Below are 18,804 nucleotides of genomic sequence, written 5' to 3' on the forward strand. Positions count from 1 at the left end.
TATTCATACAAAACTCAACTCAATTATTTCAGAAGTATCCTAACTTCATTACATGTCTCACAACATACCTTGTTCGTAGTATGTGTTCTTGCCATTCCCCTGAAGTATAAAGAACCTGTAGGCATCTTGTAACTGGACTCTCTTTTCACTTTTGTCTGCAGCTGAATGGAATGAATAAACAAAATGGGAAAGTCCTCCCTCTCCACCACCTTCTCAAAAGTGCTTCTTCCATACCTGCACAGATATAGGAATATATAAGCCGCCTCTTACTGAATCAACACCTCTAGACCAAGGAGTTAAAACTAATAAAAAAATCAGTCTGCTGCAATTATAACTGTTACAGATGATTTTCCTCTTCAGTCTGTTCAGACTGACTGGTACTTTTACAAGAATTCCTCATCTTCCTTTGCCTTAACTCTTCTCTGTAATTGTACACAAAAAGGCTTGGGTCTTCATCGCACATTTTCCTGTATGTATTGCACAGATTTCTAAATTGTGACATGGAGAGCTGAGCAGGACGAAGAGTTGGATCAACATTTGCTGTCATCATCAGCTGTTCTGTTCTTTTCAAACGTCCACTTTCAGGAAACAAGGTCCTAAAAAGGAAAAACCAAATGCAAATAATTCGGACAGACAATTCGGTCTCCCTTAATATAACAGGTTCCTCTTGGGAATTTACTTAGTATAGGTTTACTATTCAGTATGTCATTATTTTAGCTCTGGCACTCTTAATATAGCTCATTATCTAAGCAAATGGAAACATGTAAGGGCTATTTTTCTGCAAATGCAAATTATGACAACAGAGGAAAGCATATGTGTAAATTGTACATTAAACACACCTATGTGTTTGTTCATGTTTGCTAACATTAAAAAAAGCTTTGGGTATGGATACAGTCACAGAGCCTTCTTAGAATTAGCCTCATATTTAGAGCACAACAACAGATTAAACTATGCAAAACAGATCAGATCCAAACCATATGACCTCCTTTCAGGCCAAGTGTTTCATTCCAAGGGGAAAGATACCATTACCACTTGTCATTATTACCTTAATTCTAATGCAGGAAAAAAAAAAAAAAGCAAGCAGAAGAAAGGAATATTTAATTATCATTCACTTTTTAATATTTAGAACTTGGAGAATGTGCCAGGTGTCTGTTTTCAGCTCTGTCACTGTTCATAGATAGTCACATCAGTGCATTTACTCTGTGGCCGGATGCGTTGACAACGCTTTCACAAGTTCCCTAATTTTTAATGAATAGTCTCACAAGAATGCGTACTATAAAGCACAAACTACTGAAAGGACGAGCTCCTATTAGCAGTAGTTCTCAGTCTACAATGGATCAGGAAGGCAGAAAATTTGCACACGGCTGATGTGCATGTCTCACTTTTCAAATGATCTACCTCCGTCATACATACATAAGACCTGCATCTAATGCAGCAGCACCCCCACACCCCCAGCTGTGTTTTGCAGGTTGGCTGGACAAGCTAGTCAAAAGGCTTTCCGTAAGTGATAGTTTGCTCTTGATGGGCAGACAGAATACAAAGTTAAGAAAGAGTTTAAAATGACAAAAGAAGGGTGGAACTTCTGGGAACAACCTAGTTTAAAGTATGTGCTACTCCAGGCCTTGGTCAAAAATGTCCCCGTTAGTTCAGCATCTAGGTCAGCAAGGGTAAAATGGATCAATCCTTATTTTGATATCCCTCCCTAAGTTATTCTCTTCTTTGATTGGGTAGTTAAAAGAAAGACATACCTGGAGCCAAAAATGTTTAGTCACCTTTTATATACAGACTATGAACCACCTTATAAATGTCCCATGAATACCAACTTGAACTACAGTATTTTTCTTCATGGACTTAACAGCTTAATCTTACATGCCCTGTCTCTCTCAGATCCCAGAATTCACAGACAAATGTAAACTGATTATATTGCCTTGTTTTTATACCGTATATGCAATAGATGGACAGATATATACCTTATAGTGAACTTAATAGCCTTCTCATAACACCAAAATTTGCTAGTGTTTTTTTTTTGGTTTTTTTTTTTTTTTTCAGGCCAGCTAAAGAATAAGAGGATTGTGTTTCTTAGCTGTACAATAGGGCTAAAGTATGATAAGCTACTAGGGCAGACGTGATGTCCAGAAGTTCAGATTTCCCCCTCCTTGCCTCAGAAGACTGTAGAGCAGTTATTAGCAATTTGAGATTACACAGTAGGTTTTTTGTGTGGTTTGTTTTTTTTTTTTTAAACTTTGGCAAAAACATTGTACATATTGTAGATATGCGGATTGCACATGCCCTCTGCCTGCATTGTCAACTGAAACCAAAAAAAACCCACCACCCTGTAAATCAAATACAGATCAATCTACAGTTCAGATACCTCACTTTCTAACCACCTCCAAATGCATACTCAAACCTTAACACAGGCAAATCGTTACGCATCCACTGTCTGCATCCCAGACATTGATAGCATTCACTGCCACAAGCAAAAAAAAAACCAACCCAAAAGTAGAGGCAAAATTCTTTGTTCACCTTTAAAAGTGACATAAAGGCTTGCAGTTCAGTAAGGTGGGTGGCATCCACCCTAATCCTAGACTGCACCAGGGCCAAAACCATGCCCAGCAAAATGCAGGCAGCCCAAGCTGCAGCAGCACGCCTGCAGGCCTAACAGCAGCTATGTCCCCTTCTACAATGCTGAATGCTGGGGTCTTCCCCTACCAGGGCAGACACGTGGCTCTGCTGGAGTTTTAACAGGAGCCTTGGTGAACAGACTGCAGGTTTCTTGCAGCAGTTAGAGAACCGAGAAAATCCCTCAGTAAGAAAGACATGGGGATTTTTAAGGAGTGAGTAAGAACTCCATAAAAGGGCAAGCACAGAAACAAGCATTTGACCTTGTGACATTATCTCCAAATAAGTAAAATTTCTCACAGATGACGTTCTCCCTCCTCACGCTGCCATCTTTGGTTCTGAATTTTGATACTTTCATTCTTTAACTCAATCAACAAATGCTGTAGTTTTTGTGGTTTGTTTTTCTAAGACAGGCAAATTATTGGAAAGATCAACAATTTACACTAGTAATTTTAACAACTTTAACTACACTAACAAAAATACACAGTAATTGATATATAATTGCAGCAGAAAGAGATTAATCTCATACTTTTGTCTCCAGAAACCATCCTGACATGGAAAGATCTGATGAACTACGACGACAAATTCAAAATTGGAGGAATAAAATAAACTGCACAGCTACGGGTGTTTCTCAACTGGTTTAGTAGCTGACACATCTACAAAAGATTGAGAAGGTTTCATTAAAGATCCTTACTCGATTCCACGGAAGCAGTATTTCCTTCTAAACTGAAAAACACTTTGAACCACTTTTTCTACCAGCTCAAACGGTTGCTGTATCTTTGGTTGCACCAATGGAGTGAAATGCACCACAGCCACATCCACCTATATGGAAAAGAAAGATAAATTTGAGTAGATATATTCCTCTCAGATACATGATTTCTAAGCTAACCGACCGGCTAGACATCAGGCAGAACATAGGAACACATTATTCTGACAGGTAACATAGCTGTGCAGTGACTAATGTCATAATATTTGAATGTAAAGATTTGGCTTAACTTTTTCAAGAATTTTAGTCTAGTTATCTACATATTTCCAATTAGTTCACACACCATTAGTACTTAGTACTTTTTCCCCATGGCACTTCCATGTAATCTGTAATGTAATTAGCACTTCTTTTTTTTCAGATCCTTCCACGAGACAATTCTGACATGATACACAAATTAGACAATATCCAATATACAGGCTGAAGGGCAGCTGGAGAAAATTGGTATTATAATTAGAAATCAAACCCATTCCCTCTATGTTTTCTGTTGCTCTAGGGCTTTTCTAAAATCCAAGCCAAGGAATTACTTTTCAACACATTAAGATTTTAAAATTGTAGTCTATTTAAAGGAATGGTTGGTAGAAATAAGTTCGCATTCAGTTTAAGTGACCATACAACTCTGTATTTATACTGTGTATCACAGTTCATCCAAATTTATATTTGAACCATTTTACAAATATTTTTTCAAGCTTGTTTTATTCTTTTATAGTTCTAAAAGCAGCTTCGTTCACAGAAGAGTCCTCCTTTCAATGTACACGTATATGCATATAAAAACCACCAAATATGTCATGCAATTATAGAAATACTGTAATACAGAGAAATGCCCTGAATTCAGACTTGTATTAAAAAAATACAGGCTGGGCTAAAAATCCACTTCTGCACAACATCATTCAGCAGCTCATCTTCCAAACTAGTTATTAACAACAATTAAAATGAAAAATTTCTATGCAGGAGCACACTGGAAATTTGTACAATTTGTACAAGTACTGGTACTGAATGACAACAAAATTTTTAAGTGCCAGACTTTTAAAAATATTCAGTCTCTCATTAAAGAGGTCTGCTAATATGATGGACAATCATCCATCTTTTTAAAAGGTCTGAAAGTCAATATTGGCATTCATAGAACAAATTCTATGCGACATTAAATTGAAGACGTGCTAGTTCCGACTGAAATAAAAGATACACCTCAGGCCAAAGAACAGCTTCTGTTCTAAGCACGCTATCAGTGTGCCAATTGTTTGCAAAAATCCAAAGCAAGAGAGAACTTCAAAATAAGAGAGGTTTTTCCCTACTGCTAAGTTTGTTGCTTCTTTCCTACTGTTAAATTTCCTACCGCTAATTTAAAATCAGTTGAATCGTAGTAACCTCTGATGTGGACATATTCTTCTGGCACAAAGGTGCCATCCATCCATGTCGTACTTTCAAGGGGAACAGCTCAGCTGTCCAGTACATCTATCCAGTACAACTGCTTCAACAGCAGAGGTACTGTATTTGCTTTCAACAGAAATGATGAAATTCAAGCAACATTAAGTTTTTCATGTAGACAAAACTTACGAAGCTGAACGAAAACACTCTCCAGAGAAAGGAAAGAAAATACCGATTAACTGTGCTGATGAAAAAAAACCACAGCAAGTTTCCAGTGTTAGCACTGCTGATCTCAAGTATATGTTACAGATAGTGTTTTTTCTCTACTTTTCCACCTTTACTGAAAGCCAGAGCTAAGAATAAGACAGAAAAAAAATAATTTAATTACTAGAATGTGAAGACATGAGAACTTTTTTAAAAATGAGGTGACAAAGACAACTTGACATATGGAATCTGCAGTGAAATGCACGTAAATGTATTTTCCAAAGCAGTTTCTGAATTTCTCAAGTCTTCATAGCTTCTACCTTTGCCACAGGTTGCTGCTACCTGTCAAGAAGACCACAGGAACACAGCAAAAACTTGTGTTCACACTGAGTGTCAGAAAAGTTTATCTTTTTGAACAGGACAAACACATACTTCACATGACCAACCAGCTCCTCGTACAGAAATACTAAGTACTTATTTACATGTGTATGTTTATCTACATTTTTGACAAGAAATATAACGAGGTATTTCCCTCACAAAATCAAGGAGAAGAAAACCACCAGAGACCATTTGGGATCTCCTAGTCACCTCAATTTTGCAGAACTGCTTCTAAGTGAGATATGAGGGTTCTTTGGGAGTTGTAGCTGCATCTTTAACAAAAACTTCTGAAGGAAAAGAAAAAAAGAACATAATCTAGATGCAGTGTACAGTTTGAAGAGAAAAACAGCTCAATTTGCAATCTCAAGGCCAGTGGGCAATAATTTCTGCTTCTGAAACAAAACACAGCACTTCTCAGCATTTCTTCCATTATAGACGCTGTTTTCTTTGGACCCCAGGAAAGCTGCCTGGTTACTATAGCAACAGATACAGGGGAAACCTTTTCACTTGTAATTGGCCACTCCTTTAAAATTATACATGCTATTTTTCCCTAACCTTTTTAATAGGCATAAAATTCTGAAAGCCAATAGAGTACACAAGACCACCTAAAATACACACGTTAATTTGCTGATAATTTTATTAGTAACACTTTTTTTGTCACCCCACGACGTATATTAGAAATATTCACAAAATAATAATCAACTCTTACAAAATAATGAATATGAAAATTATTCAACTGATAGATCCTGAATTGTCAATAGCACAGCAATTATTCACCCCTTGCTGATCTCCTGTATCTGTACAATGAAGGTTTATGTTCTGGTAGGGCTGGAGGAACACATGACAGCATAGAGTTTAAGTCAGGGAAGTCTGCTGCCTTGCTGATGAAATCAACACTCTAAATGAGAATAAGCTTAAATGAGAGAATTTTCACTAATTATTGACAATAAAGGTCTCATGATGGGCAATACATGTATCTTGCAACAGGACTGTATTAAAAGCAAACCCACACACCCTTTTTCAAGCTGTAATTTACTCACGGGGAACTGAAATCTAGCAGAACATATTACAACTTCATTAAAACAGACTGCTTGAGCCAGCACTTTCACCAAGTGTTCAGTACCAGCATTTTAACTGTCTACTACAGACAAATGTTAAGTCTAACACCAGATATGTGTATCTTGCAGCAATCTTGTTCCCATGCAAGGCTTTAATTTTGGTTATTTTCCAGCAGAAAATAACTGTGCCACTGCACTAATAGCAATAATCTAAGTCCTGTGTAAGAACAGCTTTGTAATAACTTAACTCCGTTCACACTAGGGTCACAAACAGGATCACAGGATACCAAAAGTCAGGTACAGAACCTATGGGTATATCAATGCTGCAATCACTAAGACTTTTCTCCTAACTTCTTGATTAAAGACACGAACTTGTCAAGGCCACTTCTCTGATGTGCATCAGTTACCATATAAGCCTTTTTAGTAGCTTTATTCCTTCATTCTTTTATACAGATTCGTACGAAGGTAACAAGTTATAGGATGACCTACAGAAGGCTGAGGCCATCAAGAAGAGATAAGCAAAACCTGTAGTTGAATAGAAATGTCCTGCTGTTCCAATTACAAATTAAAATACACTGCATACTTCTCTAAACTCTTAATAAGATTATCTGTGATGAAAAAAAAAACAAGAACCGACAAACAACAAAACCCTCTGGTTCTGGCTCTCAGTTCAACCTAAATGAATCCTATCCCTCTACCCTCCCCCCCCCCCCCGCCCCCCCCAATCCATAAGTCTACAGTTTCTGGAGTCTCAAGATTTTACTTCTTTTAATCACTGTTCACAGTTTTCATCATAGAACCTGGGTTATCGTTATGTATTTAGGACTAAGGGCCTTCATGTGTTTTTCTCCATAATCTCTTTGCTTTCCCTTACTGAGTGTTTGTCAAACAAAACTCACTAAACAAAGTACTCCTTTATTCTCGGGTAGATGGAACTAAGAGAGCGAACAAACAGCAGTAATGCACTTGCTGTAGAGAAGAGAAAAAAAACAACATTCCAAGAAATTTTGTTAATACATGCCAATGCAGTTTTATATGAGAAGGGATAGTTCCATTCAAGAGAAACTGCATTTTTCCAGGACATCTACAGTGAAGAAAACATCTCAGACCTCACATCCAGCAGTAAGTGCTACACAAACAGGAATGAAACATAACTGTATCTTCTACTACAATTGCAGTGCTTATATTTGAATTTATCATGCCTTTAATTTGGTTCATCCCCTTACATGTAATGTATGAATAGCATTTGCAGTGGTTTGCGTTTATGTTTGCATGTTTGTATATGCTGAAATTTTAAAAAGGAAGCGATGAAAAAGGCTAACTCAAGATCCTAATTAGCTGTTCCAGAATATGCTTTTGAATGAGTTTTGAGCTATCCAGACATGTCAGTTCCTTCTGTAAAAGGAAGTTAAGCCATCTCTCCCGTGGGCCTGATACAGCAAACGGTACATGTTTGCCAAAGCAACTCTTCAAAGTCTGAACAAACCGAAGGGATCTGGAAATAGGCAGGTCTTTGAAGTAAGACTTTTAAAATGAGTAGCTGTTAACGTTCTCACCCTAACTACAAACACTTTATTTTTATATATATGCTGGACAGAGTTAGCACATCCTTGAACAATTACCTGAACTAAGCACAGTATATAAATTAGAGGATTACTTGTTATGTAAATGCCACTAAAGACTGATAAAATACATATTGATGAAAACCTTGTTGTCTTATATATAATGAATTGAAATAAGAGTACAATGCTACAGATATTTTGTGTTCCACTTACTTTAACTTTGTCCTCTATTGTTATGGCTTTTCAAAAAAGTATTAATGTTAAAGACCAATTTTAATATTATCATTCATATTTAGATAGAATGTCTTAGAAAGCATAACCCAGACTGAGGACCACCCTTTCTCTATCACTCTGATAAAAGATAAAACCTGCCAATTAGACAGCCCCACTCAAAAGGCAGGACACCACTTCTAATCCTCATCAGAGGTTTCAAACCATTGCTCTTCGCCTGCTATCCCAACAGTCCAGCTGATGTAACAACAACAGTTCTGTCTTCCCAGGTGCACAGTTATCATACTGCCTAAAATGTTCTCATCTGTCAAATGAAATTTGACTCTTTATGCAAGAATAGCAGGGAGGTTTTTTAATGAATTCTTAAAACTGCCACTTCATGGCAAATTTGCAAATTGTGTCAGACAGGTAAGTGACTGATTAAAAAAATGCACTTACACAACAGAGTTGTTTCGTATCAGCGTTAAAAACAGTATTTTGTCTTACAGACAAAAGCAGATCATACTCACTCTTATGACTTGCTCAATACTGCTGCTCTAAGTCAAGGACTGAGAATCACTGACTGAAAATAAAATACTGATTTAGAAAAGTCACGTGTGACTTAATTGTGAATATACTACAAAAATAAATTCAATGTTATTCTCCTTCAAAAACACGTAATTTCTTAACAGTTATGAAACAAAAGAACAGACAATATTTAAATAACTGAAATAAAGAGTTACCTCTAACCATACTTTAAATAAAAGATAATACTATCTATGTTCATTGTTATAAAATAGTCAACAGGAGCTGCCTACAGCCATCAACACACTTAAAGGAGGTACTTGAAGAATACAATATATTTTCTACCACAGCGTTTTTCCACAGTGACTTGTAATCTGCAAGTTTCTAATGTTCCATTTACAATGTATATTTGTCTAGGAAGCCTGCAATCTGTATACTATTAACAAAACCAACTCCAGTAAAATAAGTTTTTCTTGATGGCTTGCAATCATGTATGAAAGGGCAGCAGCTCCTTCTTGCAAGCAATTCTAAAATACTGTCCATTTGCCATCATTTATGTTGAAGTACCTTGTGTGCAGCTGCTCAGCTGCTCTCATCTGCTGCAGGGTGATGTTCAGATGTTCACTCAGATAGCTCTAATTTTAAATGCAAGCTTTTTTTGTTCGCTGATTTCTTTTTCTTTCCCCCTCGCACTTCTCCTCCCCTCCCCTTCTTCCCTATTACACAGAGGGCTACAGCCTTGGCTACGAAGCTACCAACCAGTTACACTCATTTACAAGAGAGAAACGGGCAGACAAAAGGTAACAGCAGATAATCATCATGGCATCAGCAAGTCTGCAGTTCTTTGCTTTTATTCTGGCTTTGTTTGGTGTTTTTGGAGATATCACAGCCACCTTGCTACCAAACTGGAAGGTAAATGCAGATGTTGGTTCAAATATCATAACAGCTATAACACAGATGCAAGGACTTTGGATGGACTGCACATGGTACAGCACTGGGATGTTTAGCTGCACCCTGAAATACTCCGTTCTCTCTCTCCCCGTCTACATCCAGGCTGCACGGACCACCATGGTACTGTCTTGTATCCTGTCAGCCTTTGGGATCTGCATCACTACAGTTGGAATGAAATGCACAAAGTTGGGAGGGGACACTGAGAGCAAAAGTCATGCTTGTTTCGCTGGAGGAGTCTGCTTCATTCTCGCAGGAATCTTTGGATTAGTACCAACATCCTGGTACACAAGAGAAATTATTTCAAATTTTCTGGACCAGACCATTCCAGAGAGCAGTAAACACGAGCCAGGAGGAGCAGTTTATACAGGATTCATTTCAGCAGGGTTTCTGCTTATCGCAGGTGTGATCTTCTGCACTTCCTGTTTTAAAAAGCAGCAAGGAGCATGGATTTACCCTCCAAAGCAGCACCATTTCCCATCCACAGAGCAGGAGAGCAACGCAGGTTACAACCTGAAGGACTATGTGTAAATAGTTATTTCTATCCATTGAGGCTTTTTGGGGGCTAAGTGTAGTCTGATTACTTCAAAGAATGTATAACATAGCACTTAACTTTTCTTATATCTGGGTTGCAGTTAAGCAAGATATTTCATTTATAGCTGTATCCACAAAAAGAATGAAGTAGGAGACAATGCTTAAGTCTGCTACGAGAGTACTTTTTCTGTTGATTTTTTCAAACTATTCTTTCTGACTTTCCAAGTAACATTTATTGAAGAAAAAGGAACTATTTTAAAACAAAACTGACAGTGCAATTAATGTACTGATGGCTTGTTACAGCAAAGATGCTTAAAACCTAACTGCTTTCTATTTAGCAAATCAGGCTATCAATAACAAAGTTTTATAGCATATTTTACATTTTAATATTTATTTTAATTATGATGCAAGGAAAAAAAACCCAAACACTCTTTGTCCAAGAAGCCCAATTCAATGTTTTTTAAATAGCAGACACATCTGCCTTTCATTTTCAATACTAAGTTGCCTTGGTAACTAGATTTCTTAAAAAAAAAAAAAGAAACAAAACCCATCAACAACAAGAACAATCAACACACACTCCACCCCCTACCCCCCCCAAACACCCAACACCAAACCAAACCAAAAAAAACACAACAAAACCCCATAGCTCCAAACCTTAGCTACATTGTATATTCTGCATATCAGGCTGAAGAATCAGCAGTACCATTCAGATCTTGCCAAAAATGGCTCTCCCGCCCTAAACTGCCACCTGCTGTGGGTTTCATTTATTATTGTTAAAGACATGTCTACTCGGCATTCACCAACTGCTACTAATCTATCACTACACAATGAACGTTAGATTTGAGGAGCAACACAACACAAATGTAACTGTGACTATGAAAACACCTGCAAACTGTAACAGACAGGATACAACCTAAACTAACTCCGTTCAAGAAAAGTCTGGAAGCTTTCTGGCTTACACTTGCTCAAAGTAGCTTTTAACAGCTCAAATAATATAGATACCATTTATTGTCTTCTATGTCTCTGGCCTTCTAAAAGAACTTCATAAATCCTTTTAATTATTCCTGCAGGGTCTGTTTCAGGCCCACTCCCATGTATTCTATTACTGTAAAATGTAATACACAATGGTGACAGAGAGACAGCTTCTTTATTTAAATTTATTTTCTTAATTCCCTTCTTTTGATTAATAATCTTATACCCTTTAACCTTTTCTTTCAATGCACAGATTTTGTTTTGTATTGGTAATTGGCAGAGTATGTTCTACCTAAATGCTTCCCTAAACAAGAATCAAATTGATGTTAATCTGCTGCCATAGGTAAGGGAATAAAAAAGGGGGATGATACAGGCCTTTAAATTTAGCAATATGATAATGCTGAACAAATATTCCAACAAAACCAACTGCTATTTATTTTGCATATTTATGAACAACTTTCATTCCCCACATTATTAGCCTGAAATTCACTAAAACAAGTATGAAGGGGCCTTAACATTATACGTAGTTCTTTGGAAAAAGTAAGATCTCCTGTTTTAGCATCTGAGAAAGTGGACTGGTTTATGCATCTAATATGTAAAGAGTCTTTATTCTAATATACACAGAATGGAATTACATCTCGCTTGTATTAGTACTGTTACGTAGCCATTTTGAGTTTCCTATGTATTCATCAAGCAGCTCGTTTTGTACTATTCCTAATGCTAGTTATCAGCAGTTATGTGGTATTGCAGAGCCTTAACTATGACCAAAAAGCCAAATTTTCTTTGCTTAGACACAATGCTATGCAGCACCATTCCATAAAGCGAGTCTTTTATGTGTCAACATTCATAGTATTAATATTGTTGAAATAATACTCATTCATTGAGCAAATGAGGTGAACTACTCATTCCCAAAAACGTGCATCTCCACCTTTAGTAAGGGGTTTGACATGACACTAAGCTGTGACCATTGCTATATATGTGAATTAAAACTGGCATTTGTAAAATAAGAACCAAAGGCGTCTTGACAGAGAGGCGTAAGAAGTAGTTGCATACTATGAGCAAAATGAAGTATTAATCAGTTACATAAGCAGCAAATTTTTCATCCTAAAACTTTATACAGAAGTACCTGAGCTTCTTTGTATAGCTATGAAACAAAAATCAAGCACTGAGCCACTTCATTTACATTATGCTGCAAGAGCTTTCCAAGAAAACAAAGATTCTATCAGAAACAGTCATATCTAAAACCACATGTCAGTCTACGGCTAAAAGAACAGGGACAAAACAGAAGATCAATCTACAACAGGAATTTGAAGGAAACTAAATGTAGTGAAAACCGGTGCCAGGGCTGTCTGAAAAATTTGTACTTTCTGCTTTTGCAATATAAAGAATACCTGTTTTAACTCAAAGAAATTTATTAAATAAAAATACGCTTGCCTTTAGTGGTACTGCCTTTTTTATTCAACAGAGCACCAACTGACCACAGGATCTGCTTACGCTAAGACATTTGTCACAACTCTATGAGTTACCTCTTTCTCAGTCAACTATGGCCTTTTCAGTACAGGAAAATGGGAGTATCAGTTACAGCTTCCCAATTCTGAGACACAGTCTGCACAAGACTTCTGATGACACTAGCTCTACTATGCCCTCAAGTTGTATCCACCATTGAGAAGCCACCACCACCAAATTGGAATTCTGCCCTTACTGAACACTAATTCACTTATTTAACAGTGAGATGACATCCTGAAATTACTTTTTGTTTCACTAGGAGACAGGGCAAAAAAAACCCCAACAACCCAAAAATGCAAAGCAAAAAATAAGACGTCTTAAGCATGGTCATTTTTCTTCACAACAGACTGCTGTCACAACTAATAAATTAACACTTTTGAACGGTTACTTGCTCAAAAAATACTAACAGAATTTTAAATAATTATCAGAATATGCCCAGATAAAGGCCTTAAAATTCATTATGATAGAGAGAATGACCTTCCAATGGTTCTCAAGAGATAAGCCTGAAAAGAGCAAGAGATAGACTAAAGTCCAAGGGGGAAGGGAGATGAGCTGAACCTACCAGTTTAAAAGGAACTTTCAGAAGCTGCAAGTTTATTTCTGAAAGAGAACAGTAGATTTCCATGTGTATTAAGGGGAAACAGACCCCACTTAGTGTCAGGCACAAACTTTTACCAAAAAGAAAAAAATAATGATACATTCTTGTATTCAAAACACAGTATAATTTATTAGTTCTTGATTCCTGCAATCATAATGTCTATTAATAAAAACCGGTGGCAGTAGGTAAGAGGACAGCAAAGAGACCGTTCTCCTTTACTCACTCCAGAGCGGATAGGAGGGAGAAAAGATGGTTACTTTTTTAAACAGGCAGTGGGATGTCAGTGACAAAGTGCTACAGAGAATAGGAGGGAGTTAAATATGCTAAAGATGAGTAGGGTGAAACATAAAGATTATAGATATAGTAAAATTAGAGATCTTTGACAAAGATGACAAATGAAAAGCTTTTATTTATCAGGGTCTTTCAAAAGACCCATCAAATTTTCTAGGCACAATTCCTAAACTATTTATAAATGCAAACTGTAAAACAGCACGCTTTCCAAAGATGCTACAATCCCACCAGACCATCCTGTCATTAAATCTTGATCTCCCTCTCCAGAAACACCCAAAGAAGTACGCTGTTCTTGCAGACCAGCTTGAAGATCAAAGCCAAGTTCTGGTTCTGAGGAACCAAATAGAAAATCACCTTCTTGAAGCAAGTATGCTTTGTTCACAGGAATATCACATCACTCCGCTCCACAGTAGAGAGATGTTGAACTAGAGCAACCAACTCTGTTTCCTACTCAAAATCAGCTACATTGCTTGATTGACAAATTAACAGAAAACCCAAAGAAATACACTAAAGCTTACCTCTGGCTTTGGAACAAAGGCTTGACCTGGAATTACGAAACAGTTTTCAACAGTGCAGAGATGCTGAGACATGATGGACAGTCTGCTACGTTGCTTACCTCCTGGATTAGCTGTAAGCCTCTATTGAAGAATCAAAACATGTAAATGAGTGAAACTCAATTGATCAAGTGGTTACATTAAAGCTTGAATTTCAGTATAATCAAAGACAAAGACAAATTAAAAAAAACCCAATTAATTGTTAAGTACTCATATCAAAGTTTATGCCCAGTTCTTTTAGATTTTTTTTCCTCTCCAATGTAGTAGCATTTCATTAAGATACCGTGCTAATTTACAACCTCAGTGCTGCAATTAAATGCACATGAAAAGGAGCTCCTTGAACTTCTGCAGAACTTATGAATGTCAGAAGAATTTTGTATGAGCACAAGGCAAAACTAAAACTATTCTGACTGCAGGATTCAAAACAAACATAACATCAGCTGAACAGTATTCTTGCACCCTTTCCTTTCACTGTTTCTCTACCAAATATTACTATTTTTTCTCCTTCAAGAAATAACAAAGCTCCATGAACTCAAAATTAGATAGAACCCAAAATTTCTTCATTATTAACTGGTCTACGCTTACAATATATGCAAGAAAGCTGGATCTATTTTACATAAATTTAGAATACCTAACAGTAAGAGCATTTAGTATGTAAAGCTCAATTTAGTAACTCTCTGATTTTCCCAATAAATTTCTTACAAAGATTATCAAAAAAGTAGCCTCGACAGGTTTTCTACACTTTCACAACTTGGCAAGAAATATGTTCTCTGTGTTTTGCTAGCAAAACCAAGATGTAAACACAAAAAGCACCCAGTAAAACAAGTATAAAACGGTAAAAGACCTTACACTAACTACGCAGAAACAGAATTTTAAAGATACTTAATTAAAAACAAAAGATGAAAACCAATTTGCCTAGCTGGTAGCAGCTGTACATCGGGTAGCTTCAGATGAAAAGCCTACTCATGAAATGCTGCCTTGCTTATTAAAACTATTCCTGAAAAATAAAATTAAACCTATTGCTGAAGTTTTAATTTTTTTTTAAATAACTCTCCTGAAAGGCAGTTTAAGTATCAGCATAGAGTAAATAAAATAGTTTTCAACAACTTTTCAGGAAGAAAGCTCAGCGATTCTTTTTGCATACATCAGCATTTAAAACTACCTTCACTACCGTTTCAGAGGAAACCTTCTTAAAAAAAATTAAAATCTATCTGCCATCGGTACTATTCTCTGAAAAAAAAACAGGCTGCAAAGTCTAACAATGGAATCAGATATGCACTTCCTTAACCTCTACAGTGGAAATGAAACAGACCTAATGACAACGCTTGTAGTCCTTCCAATGCCAATTCAAACAAGCCAGTCTTTCCCTCCCACAAAAACAACCTAACAAGTCTCAGGCAATTAGTTCCCACTTCTCAGCTACAGAAGGGCTAACTTAACAACTCCCACCGCTGGGAAGTAATATCTTAAGCCACTTCAACCACATCAGCAGGAACATATTTGTGTATTGCACTGCTCAAGGAACACAAAAAGGCTGGGAAGATACTCATAGAATAGAATCATAGAACAGTTTGGGCAGGAAGGGACCTTTAAAGCTCGTCTAGTCCAACCCCCTGCAGTGAACAGAGACATCTTTAGCTGGATCAGGTTGCTCAGAGCCCCGTCCAACCTGACCTTGCACATTTCCAGGGATGGAGCTTCTACCACCTCTCTGGGCAGCCTGTTCCAGTGCTTCACCACCCTCACTGTAAAAATTTCTTCCTTATACCTAGGCTAAATCTACCCTCTTAGTTTAAAACCCTAACCCCTTGTCCTATCGCAGCATGGCCTGCTAAAAAGTTGGCCCCCAGGTAAAAAGTCTGTCCCCATACTTCTGTAACCTGACTTACTTTTCTAGGCGTTTTCCCCTCAGTTCTCAAAATTTTCTTTTTTTCTACTTTTAAAACATTGTTAGCATCTGAAACTGCACTAAGTAAACCATGCTGGAGTTCAGCTAACTAGGTAACAATTTTGGTTCCACTATTAAAATATTAGCAAGGCATGAAGCAAAACAAAGATTCTGAACCCTAATCTAGAATACAATCAAGGTGGCACTTGACATTTCTTCTAATGCTGCTCACTATCAACCACTCTCAATGACTACCTCAGGAACAATTATTTGTTTTGTTCTTCAGTAAGCTATACGATATAATTGTGCTTTTCCTAAATGCGTATTAAAACCCCATTATCAACGAATCTGCAAAATCTGTCACAGGAATTAACCTACATGAAGAATTAGACTGGCAAAGCTGACTGTATGAAGGAATATTACACATAATTTATTATATAAGCCGCTCTCTGCAAAGTAACTTTTTTTTAGGACGTAAGTATTTATATTTAACTTATATCAGTTATGAAAACATAATGTTAATTTTTCTTCTGTTTGCTCCTCCAAAATCTGAATTTTTTTCCACTTTATTAGCACCTTTTGCCTCGTGTTCTAAATAGACAGCAGTGTTAGATATAAAATGATTAAGTATTCTGCTCTTCCAACATGCCTGTCTTCTATACATCTAACAGTTTAGCACCCCACCTCCCAGCCTGCAGATCACGTTGGCAGAGCAGTTCAGGCAAACTACTCTCTGCCCAGTTTTACTCAAAATTAGAGACTGACAAAGATCTTCTATTCAAACTGAAATATGACCCATTCTAATGGAAGTGGGCCAGGAAGTAGCTGGCCCAGGTGGCAGATTTGAGGTGAAGCACTGAGGAATGTGGGGCAAGGTAAAAATTCTTATCCACAAAGTAAGTAACAATTTTACGAATTTAAACTACAGAGAGACAAAACGATGTGCTCAACACTTAAAAGTGCCATTTTACTGCTATGGGTATCTGGTCTTATCCTCCTTAATAGGCCTCAGAACTCAGTATATAACATTAATTGCTGGTTCCCATCGACAATTTTAATCAATTTAATCAAAGCACATCAGAACAGAGTGCTCTGTAGTAATAGGTCTATACTGACCTAACTCATGCCAACGTAGCTGTGCTACAAGGAAACAGAAAAGCAGGAAAATACCACCCGTTAAGAAAGGCAAAGGTATTTTCTACCTGTTATACTAGCAAAACCAAGCTTGACCACAAATAACACAGCATGTTGCTTTATTTTCTTACTGTTAACATCAAATTATCCTAATTTGTTACAAAGCACACTGCTGCATTCCATGACAGCACCTTACCCTTCTGCTCCGCTTATGGCATATACACTGAGACTTTCTCTGATATTTAGGCTCTTAGCTTACAGGACATCAAACTTTTGAGTATAAGACATCTTCCTTTCAAGACTATAAATTCATAGATACACCAAATATCATCAGCGACTTATTTATTATCTGCATTACACTGTTCTCTATTTTGTGGTACTGAATATGTCTGTATATGCCAAATTACGATCATTAACTTAAGCAACTCTAGAGGGCCAGAAAGAGACACATATCTTGATTATCATCTTCTCCCCTAATCATAAAACAAAATAAGTCTCTCTCAAACAAGTTTTTCATGATGTCAAATCAATTATGGAAATGCAAACCAGAAACTATGAGCATTTTCATTGTCAGCGGAAGATCAGTGTTTAAACAGATGTAAGAACAAGAATTAAGAGATCCCAGAATGTAAACTCAACAACAATTAACACAGCTTCTTTGCATGACCTTGAACAACATATCCAATTTTGTAGTGTTTCTAACTTCTCAGCGTTCTAAGGAAGGTAAGAGTGCATGGTATTTTGCATCTCATTGAGCTATCCTGGGTGCAGCAGCACTAATAATCTGCATGTCACCAATGGCGTATGCAGCTCGTTACAGCTATATAAAGGACAGAGAGCATTTATGCTCTCACTCAGTACTAGGCCATTTTTTTCTCTGCTGTCACAGAACTTTGCATCTTACCCATCATCACTTTGCATTTTATATCACAGTCCATTAGCCACATTTTGCAACAAGGTCTAATCTCAAATGACATGAAGTGCTTCTGGAAAACAGAGCTGGATTTTTTTAATGCCTGAAACCAAATGAGCTCAGAACTGAATTAAGAAATCTACTTTATTTCATACCAAATGTTTGTCCCTGGTGTTCACTGCAGCCACCTACTGGAAATACTTCGGTACATGTCTTGAATCTTGACTGCAGAGCTAGAGTAGTAACAGCACAATACGGTTTTCTATGACCCCAAAAAACGACCGCAGACATGCCACTTGCATATATAATTATTACTAATTTTTGTACCAAAAAAACCCCCAGCATAATTTTCCAACTGGAATTTTTACTTTGAAAGATTAAAATTAAAACAACACACACATTTAGGTTGCACACAGAAAACCAGATATTTACGAACACTGGAGTAATTAGATGTAAATTCAGTTTTCAGACTGATGTGCAATTCCTCTTTCTTTTTTTTTAAAGCAAGTGTGATGCTGGTAAGAAGCCATACTGAGATGCTGGTAAGAAGCCATACCACTTTCATAAATACAAAGAAAAAAAGTCTTTCAGCCTCTATGTTATGTTTCACGCAATGGCAACAGACATAAACTGTTAAGTCTGAAAGCATTGTGGAGTAAGCTAACCTAATATCAACTGATCTAGAATTAACACTACTACATGGCAGATCAGTTTGGCCTTCTTTGAGATTCTGACTATTGAGGCAAAGTAAAATCTCAGTTTGCTCTTGGACTCCCTGTGAC

General features: G+C 37.0%; 2 protein-coding genes across 4 annotated transcripts in view; one reads left to right on the forward strand and one right to left on the reverse strand.

The window, feature by feature from the left end:
* Positions 1-18,804, reverse strand: part of TFB1M (transcription factor B1, mitochondrial) — a 29,230-nt gene that overhangs the window by 1,146 nt on the left and 9,280 nt on the right. For 2 of the 3 annotated variants that reach the window (XM_086461125.1, XM_086461124.1), the window contains exons 6-8: positions 14,052-14,171; positions 3,314-3,441; positions 69-596 (exon numbers count right to left, since the gene is read on the reverse strand). In XM_086461125.1, coding sequence (XP_086317251.1) covers positions 338-596; positions 3,314-3,441; positions 14,052-14,171 — 507 coding nt within the window. In that variant the 3' untranslated portion in view covers positions 69-337. Of the gene's footprint in view, positions 1-68; positions 597-3,313; positions 3,442-13,818; positions 13,858-14,051; positions 14,172-18,804 lie in introns of all 3 variants that reach the window. The other variant, XM_086461126.1, reaches the window with a different exon arrangement.
* Positions 9,403-10,203, forward strand: CLDN20 (claudin 20). Its single transcript, XM_009947361.2, has one exon. The coding sequence runs from the start codon at positions 9,504-9,506 to the stop codon at positions 10,161-10,163; it is 660 nt and encodes a 219-aa protein (XP_009945663.1). The 5' UTR covers positions 9,403-9,503; the 3' UTR covers positions 10,164-10,203.

Source organism: Leptosomus discolor, chromosome 2, assembly GCF_034619465.1.
Source record: "Leptosomus discolor isolate bLepDis1 chromosome 2, bLepDis1.hap2, whole genome shotgun sequence".
In the NCBI taxonomy this organism is placed as follows: domain Eukaryota; kingdom Metazoa; phylum Chordata; class Aves; order Leptosomiformes; family Leptosomidae; genus Leptosomus; species Leptosomus discolor.

Bases quoted from the DNA above. Each gene is read 5' to 3' on its own strand.
- CLDN20 (XM_009947361.2), top strand. From the start codon at position 9,504: ATGGCATCAGCAAGTCTGCAGTTCTTTGCTTTTATTCTGGCTTTGTTT.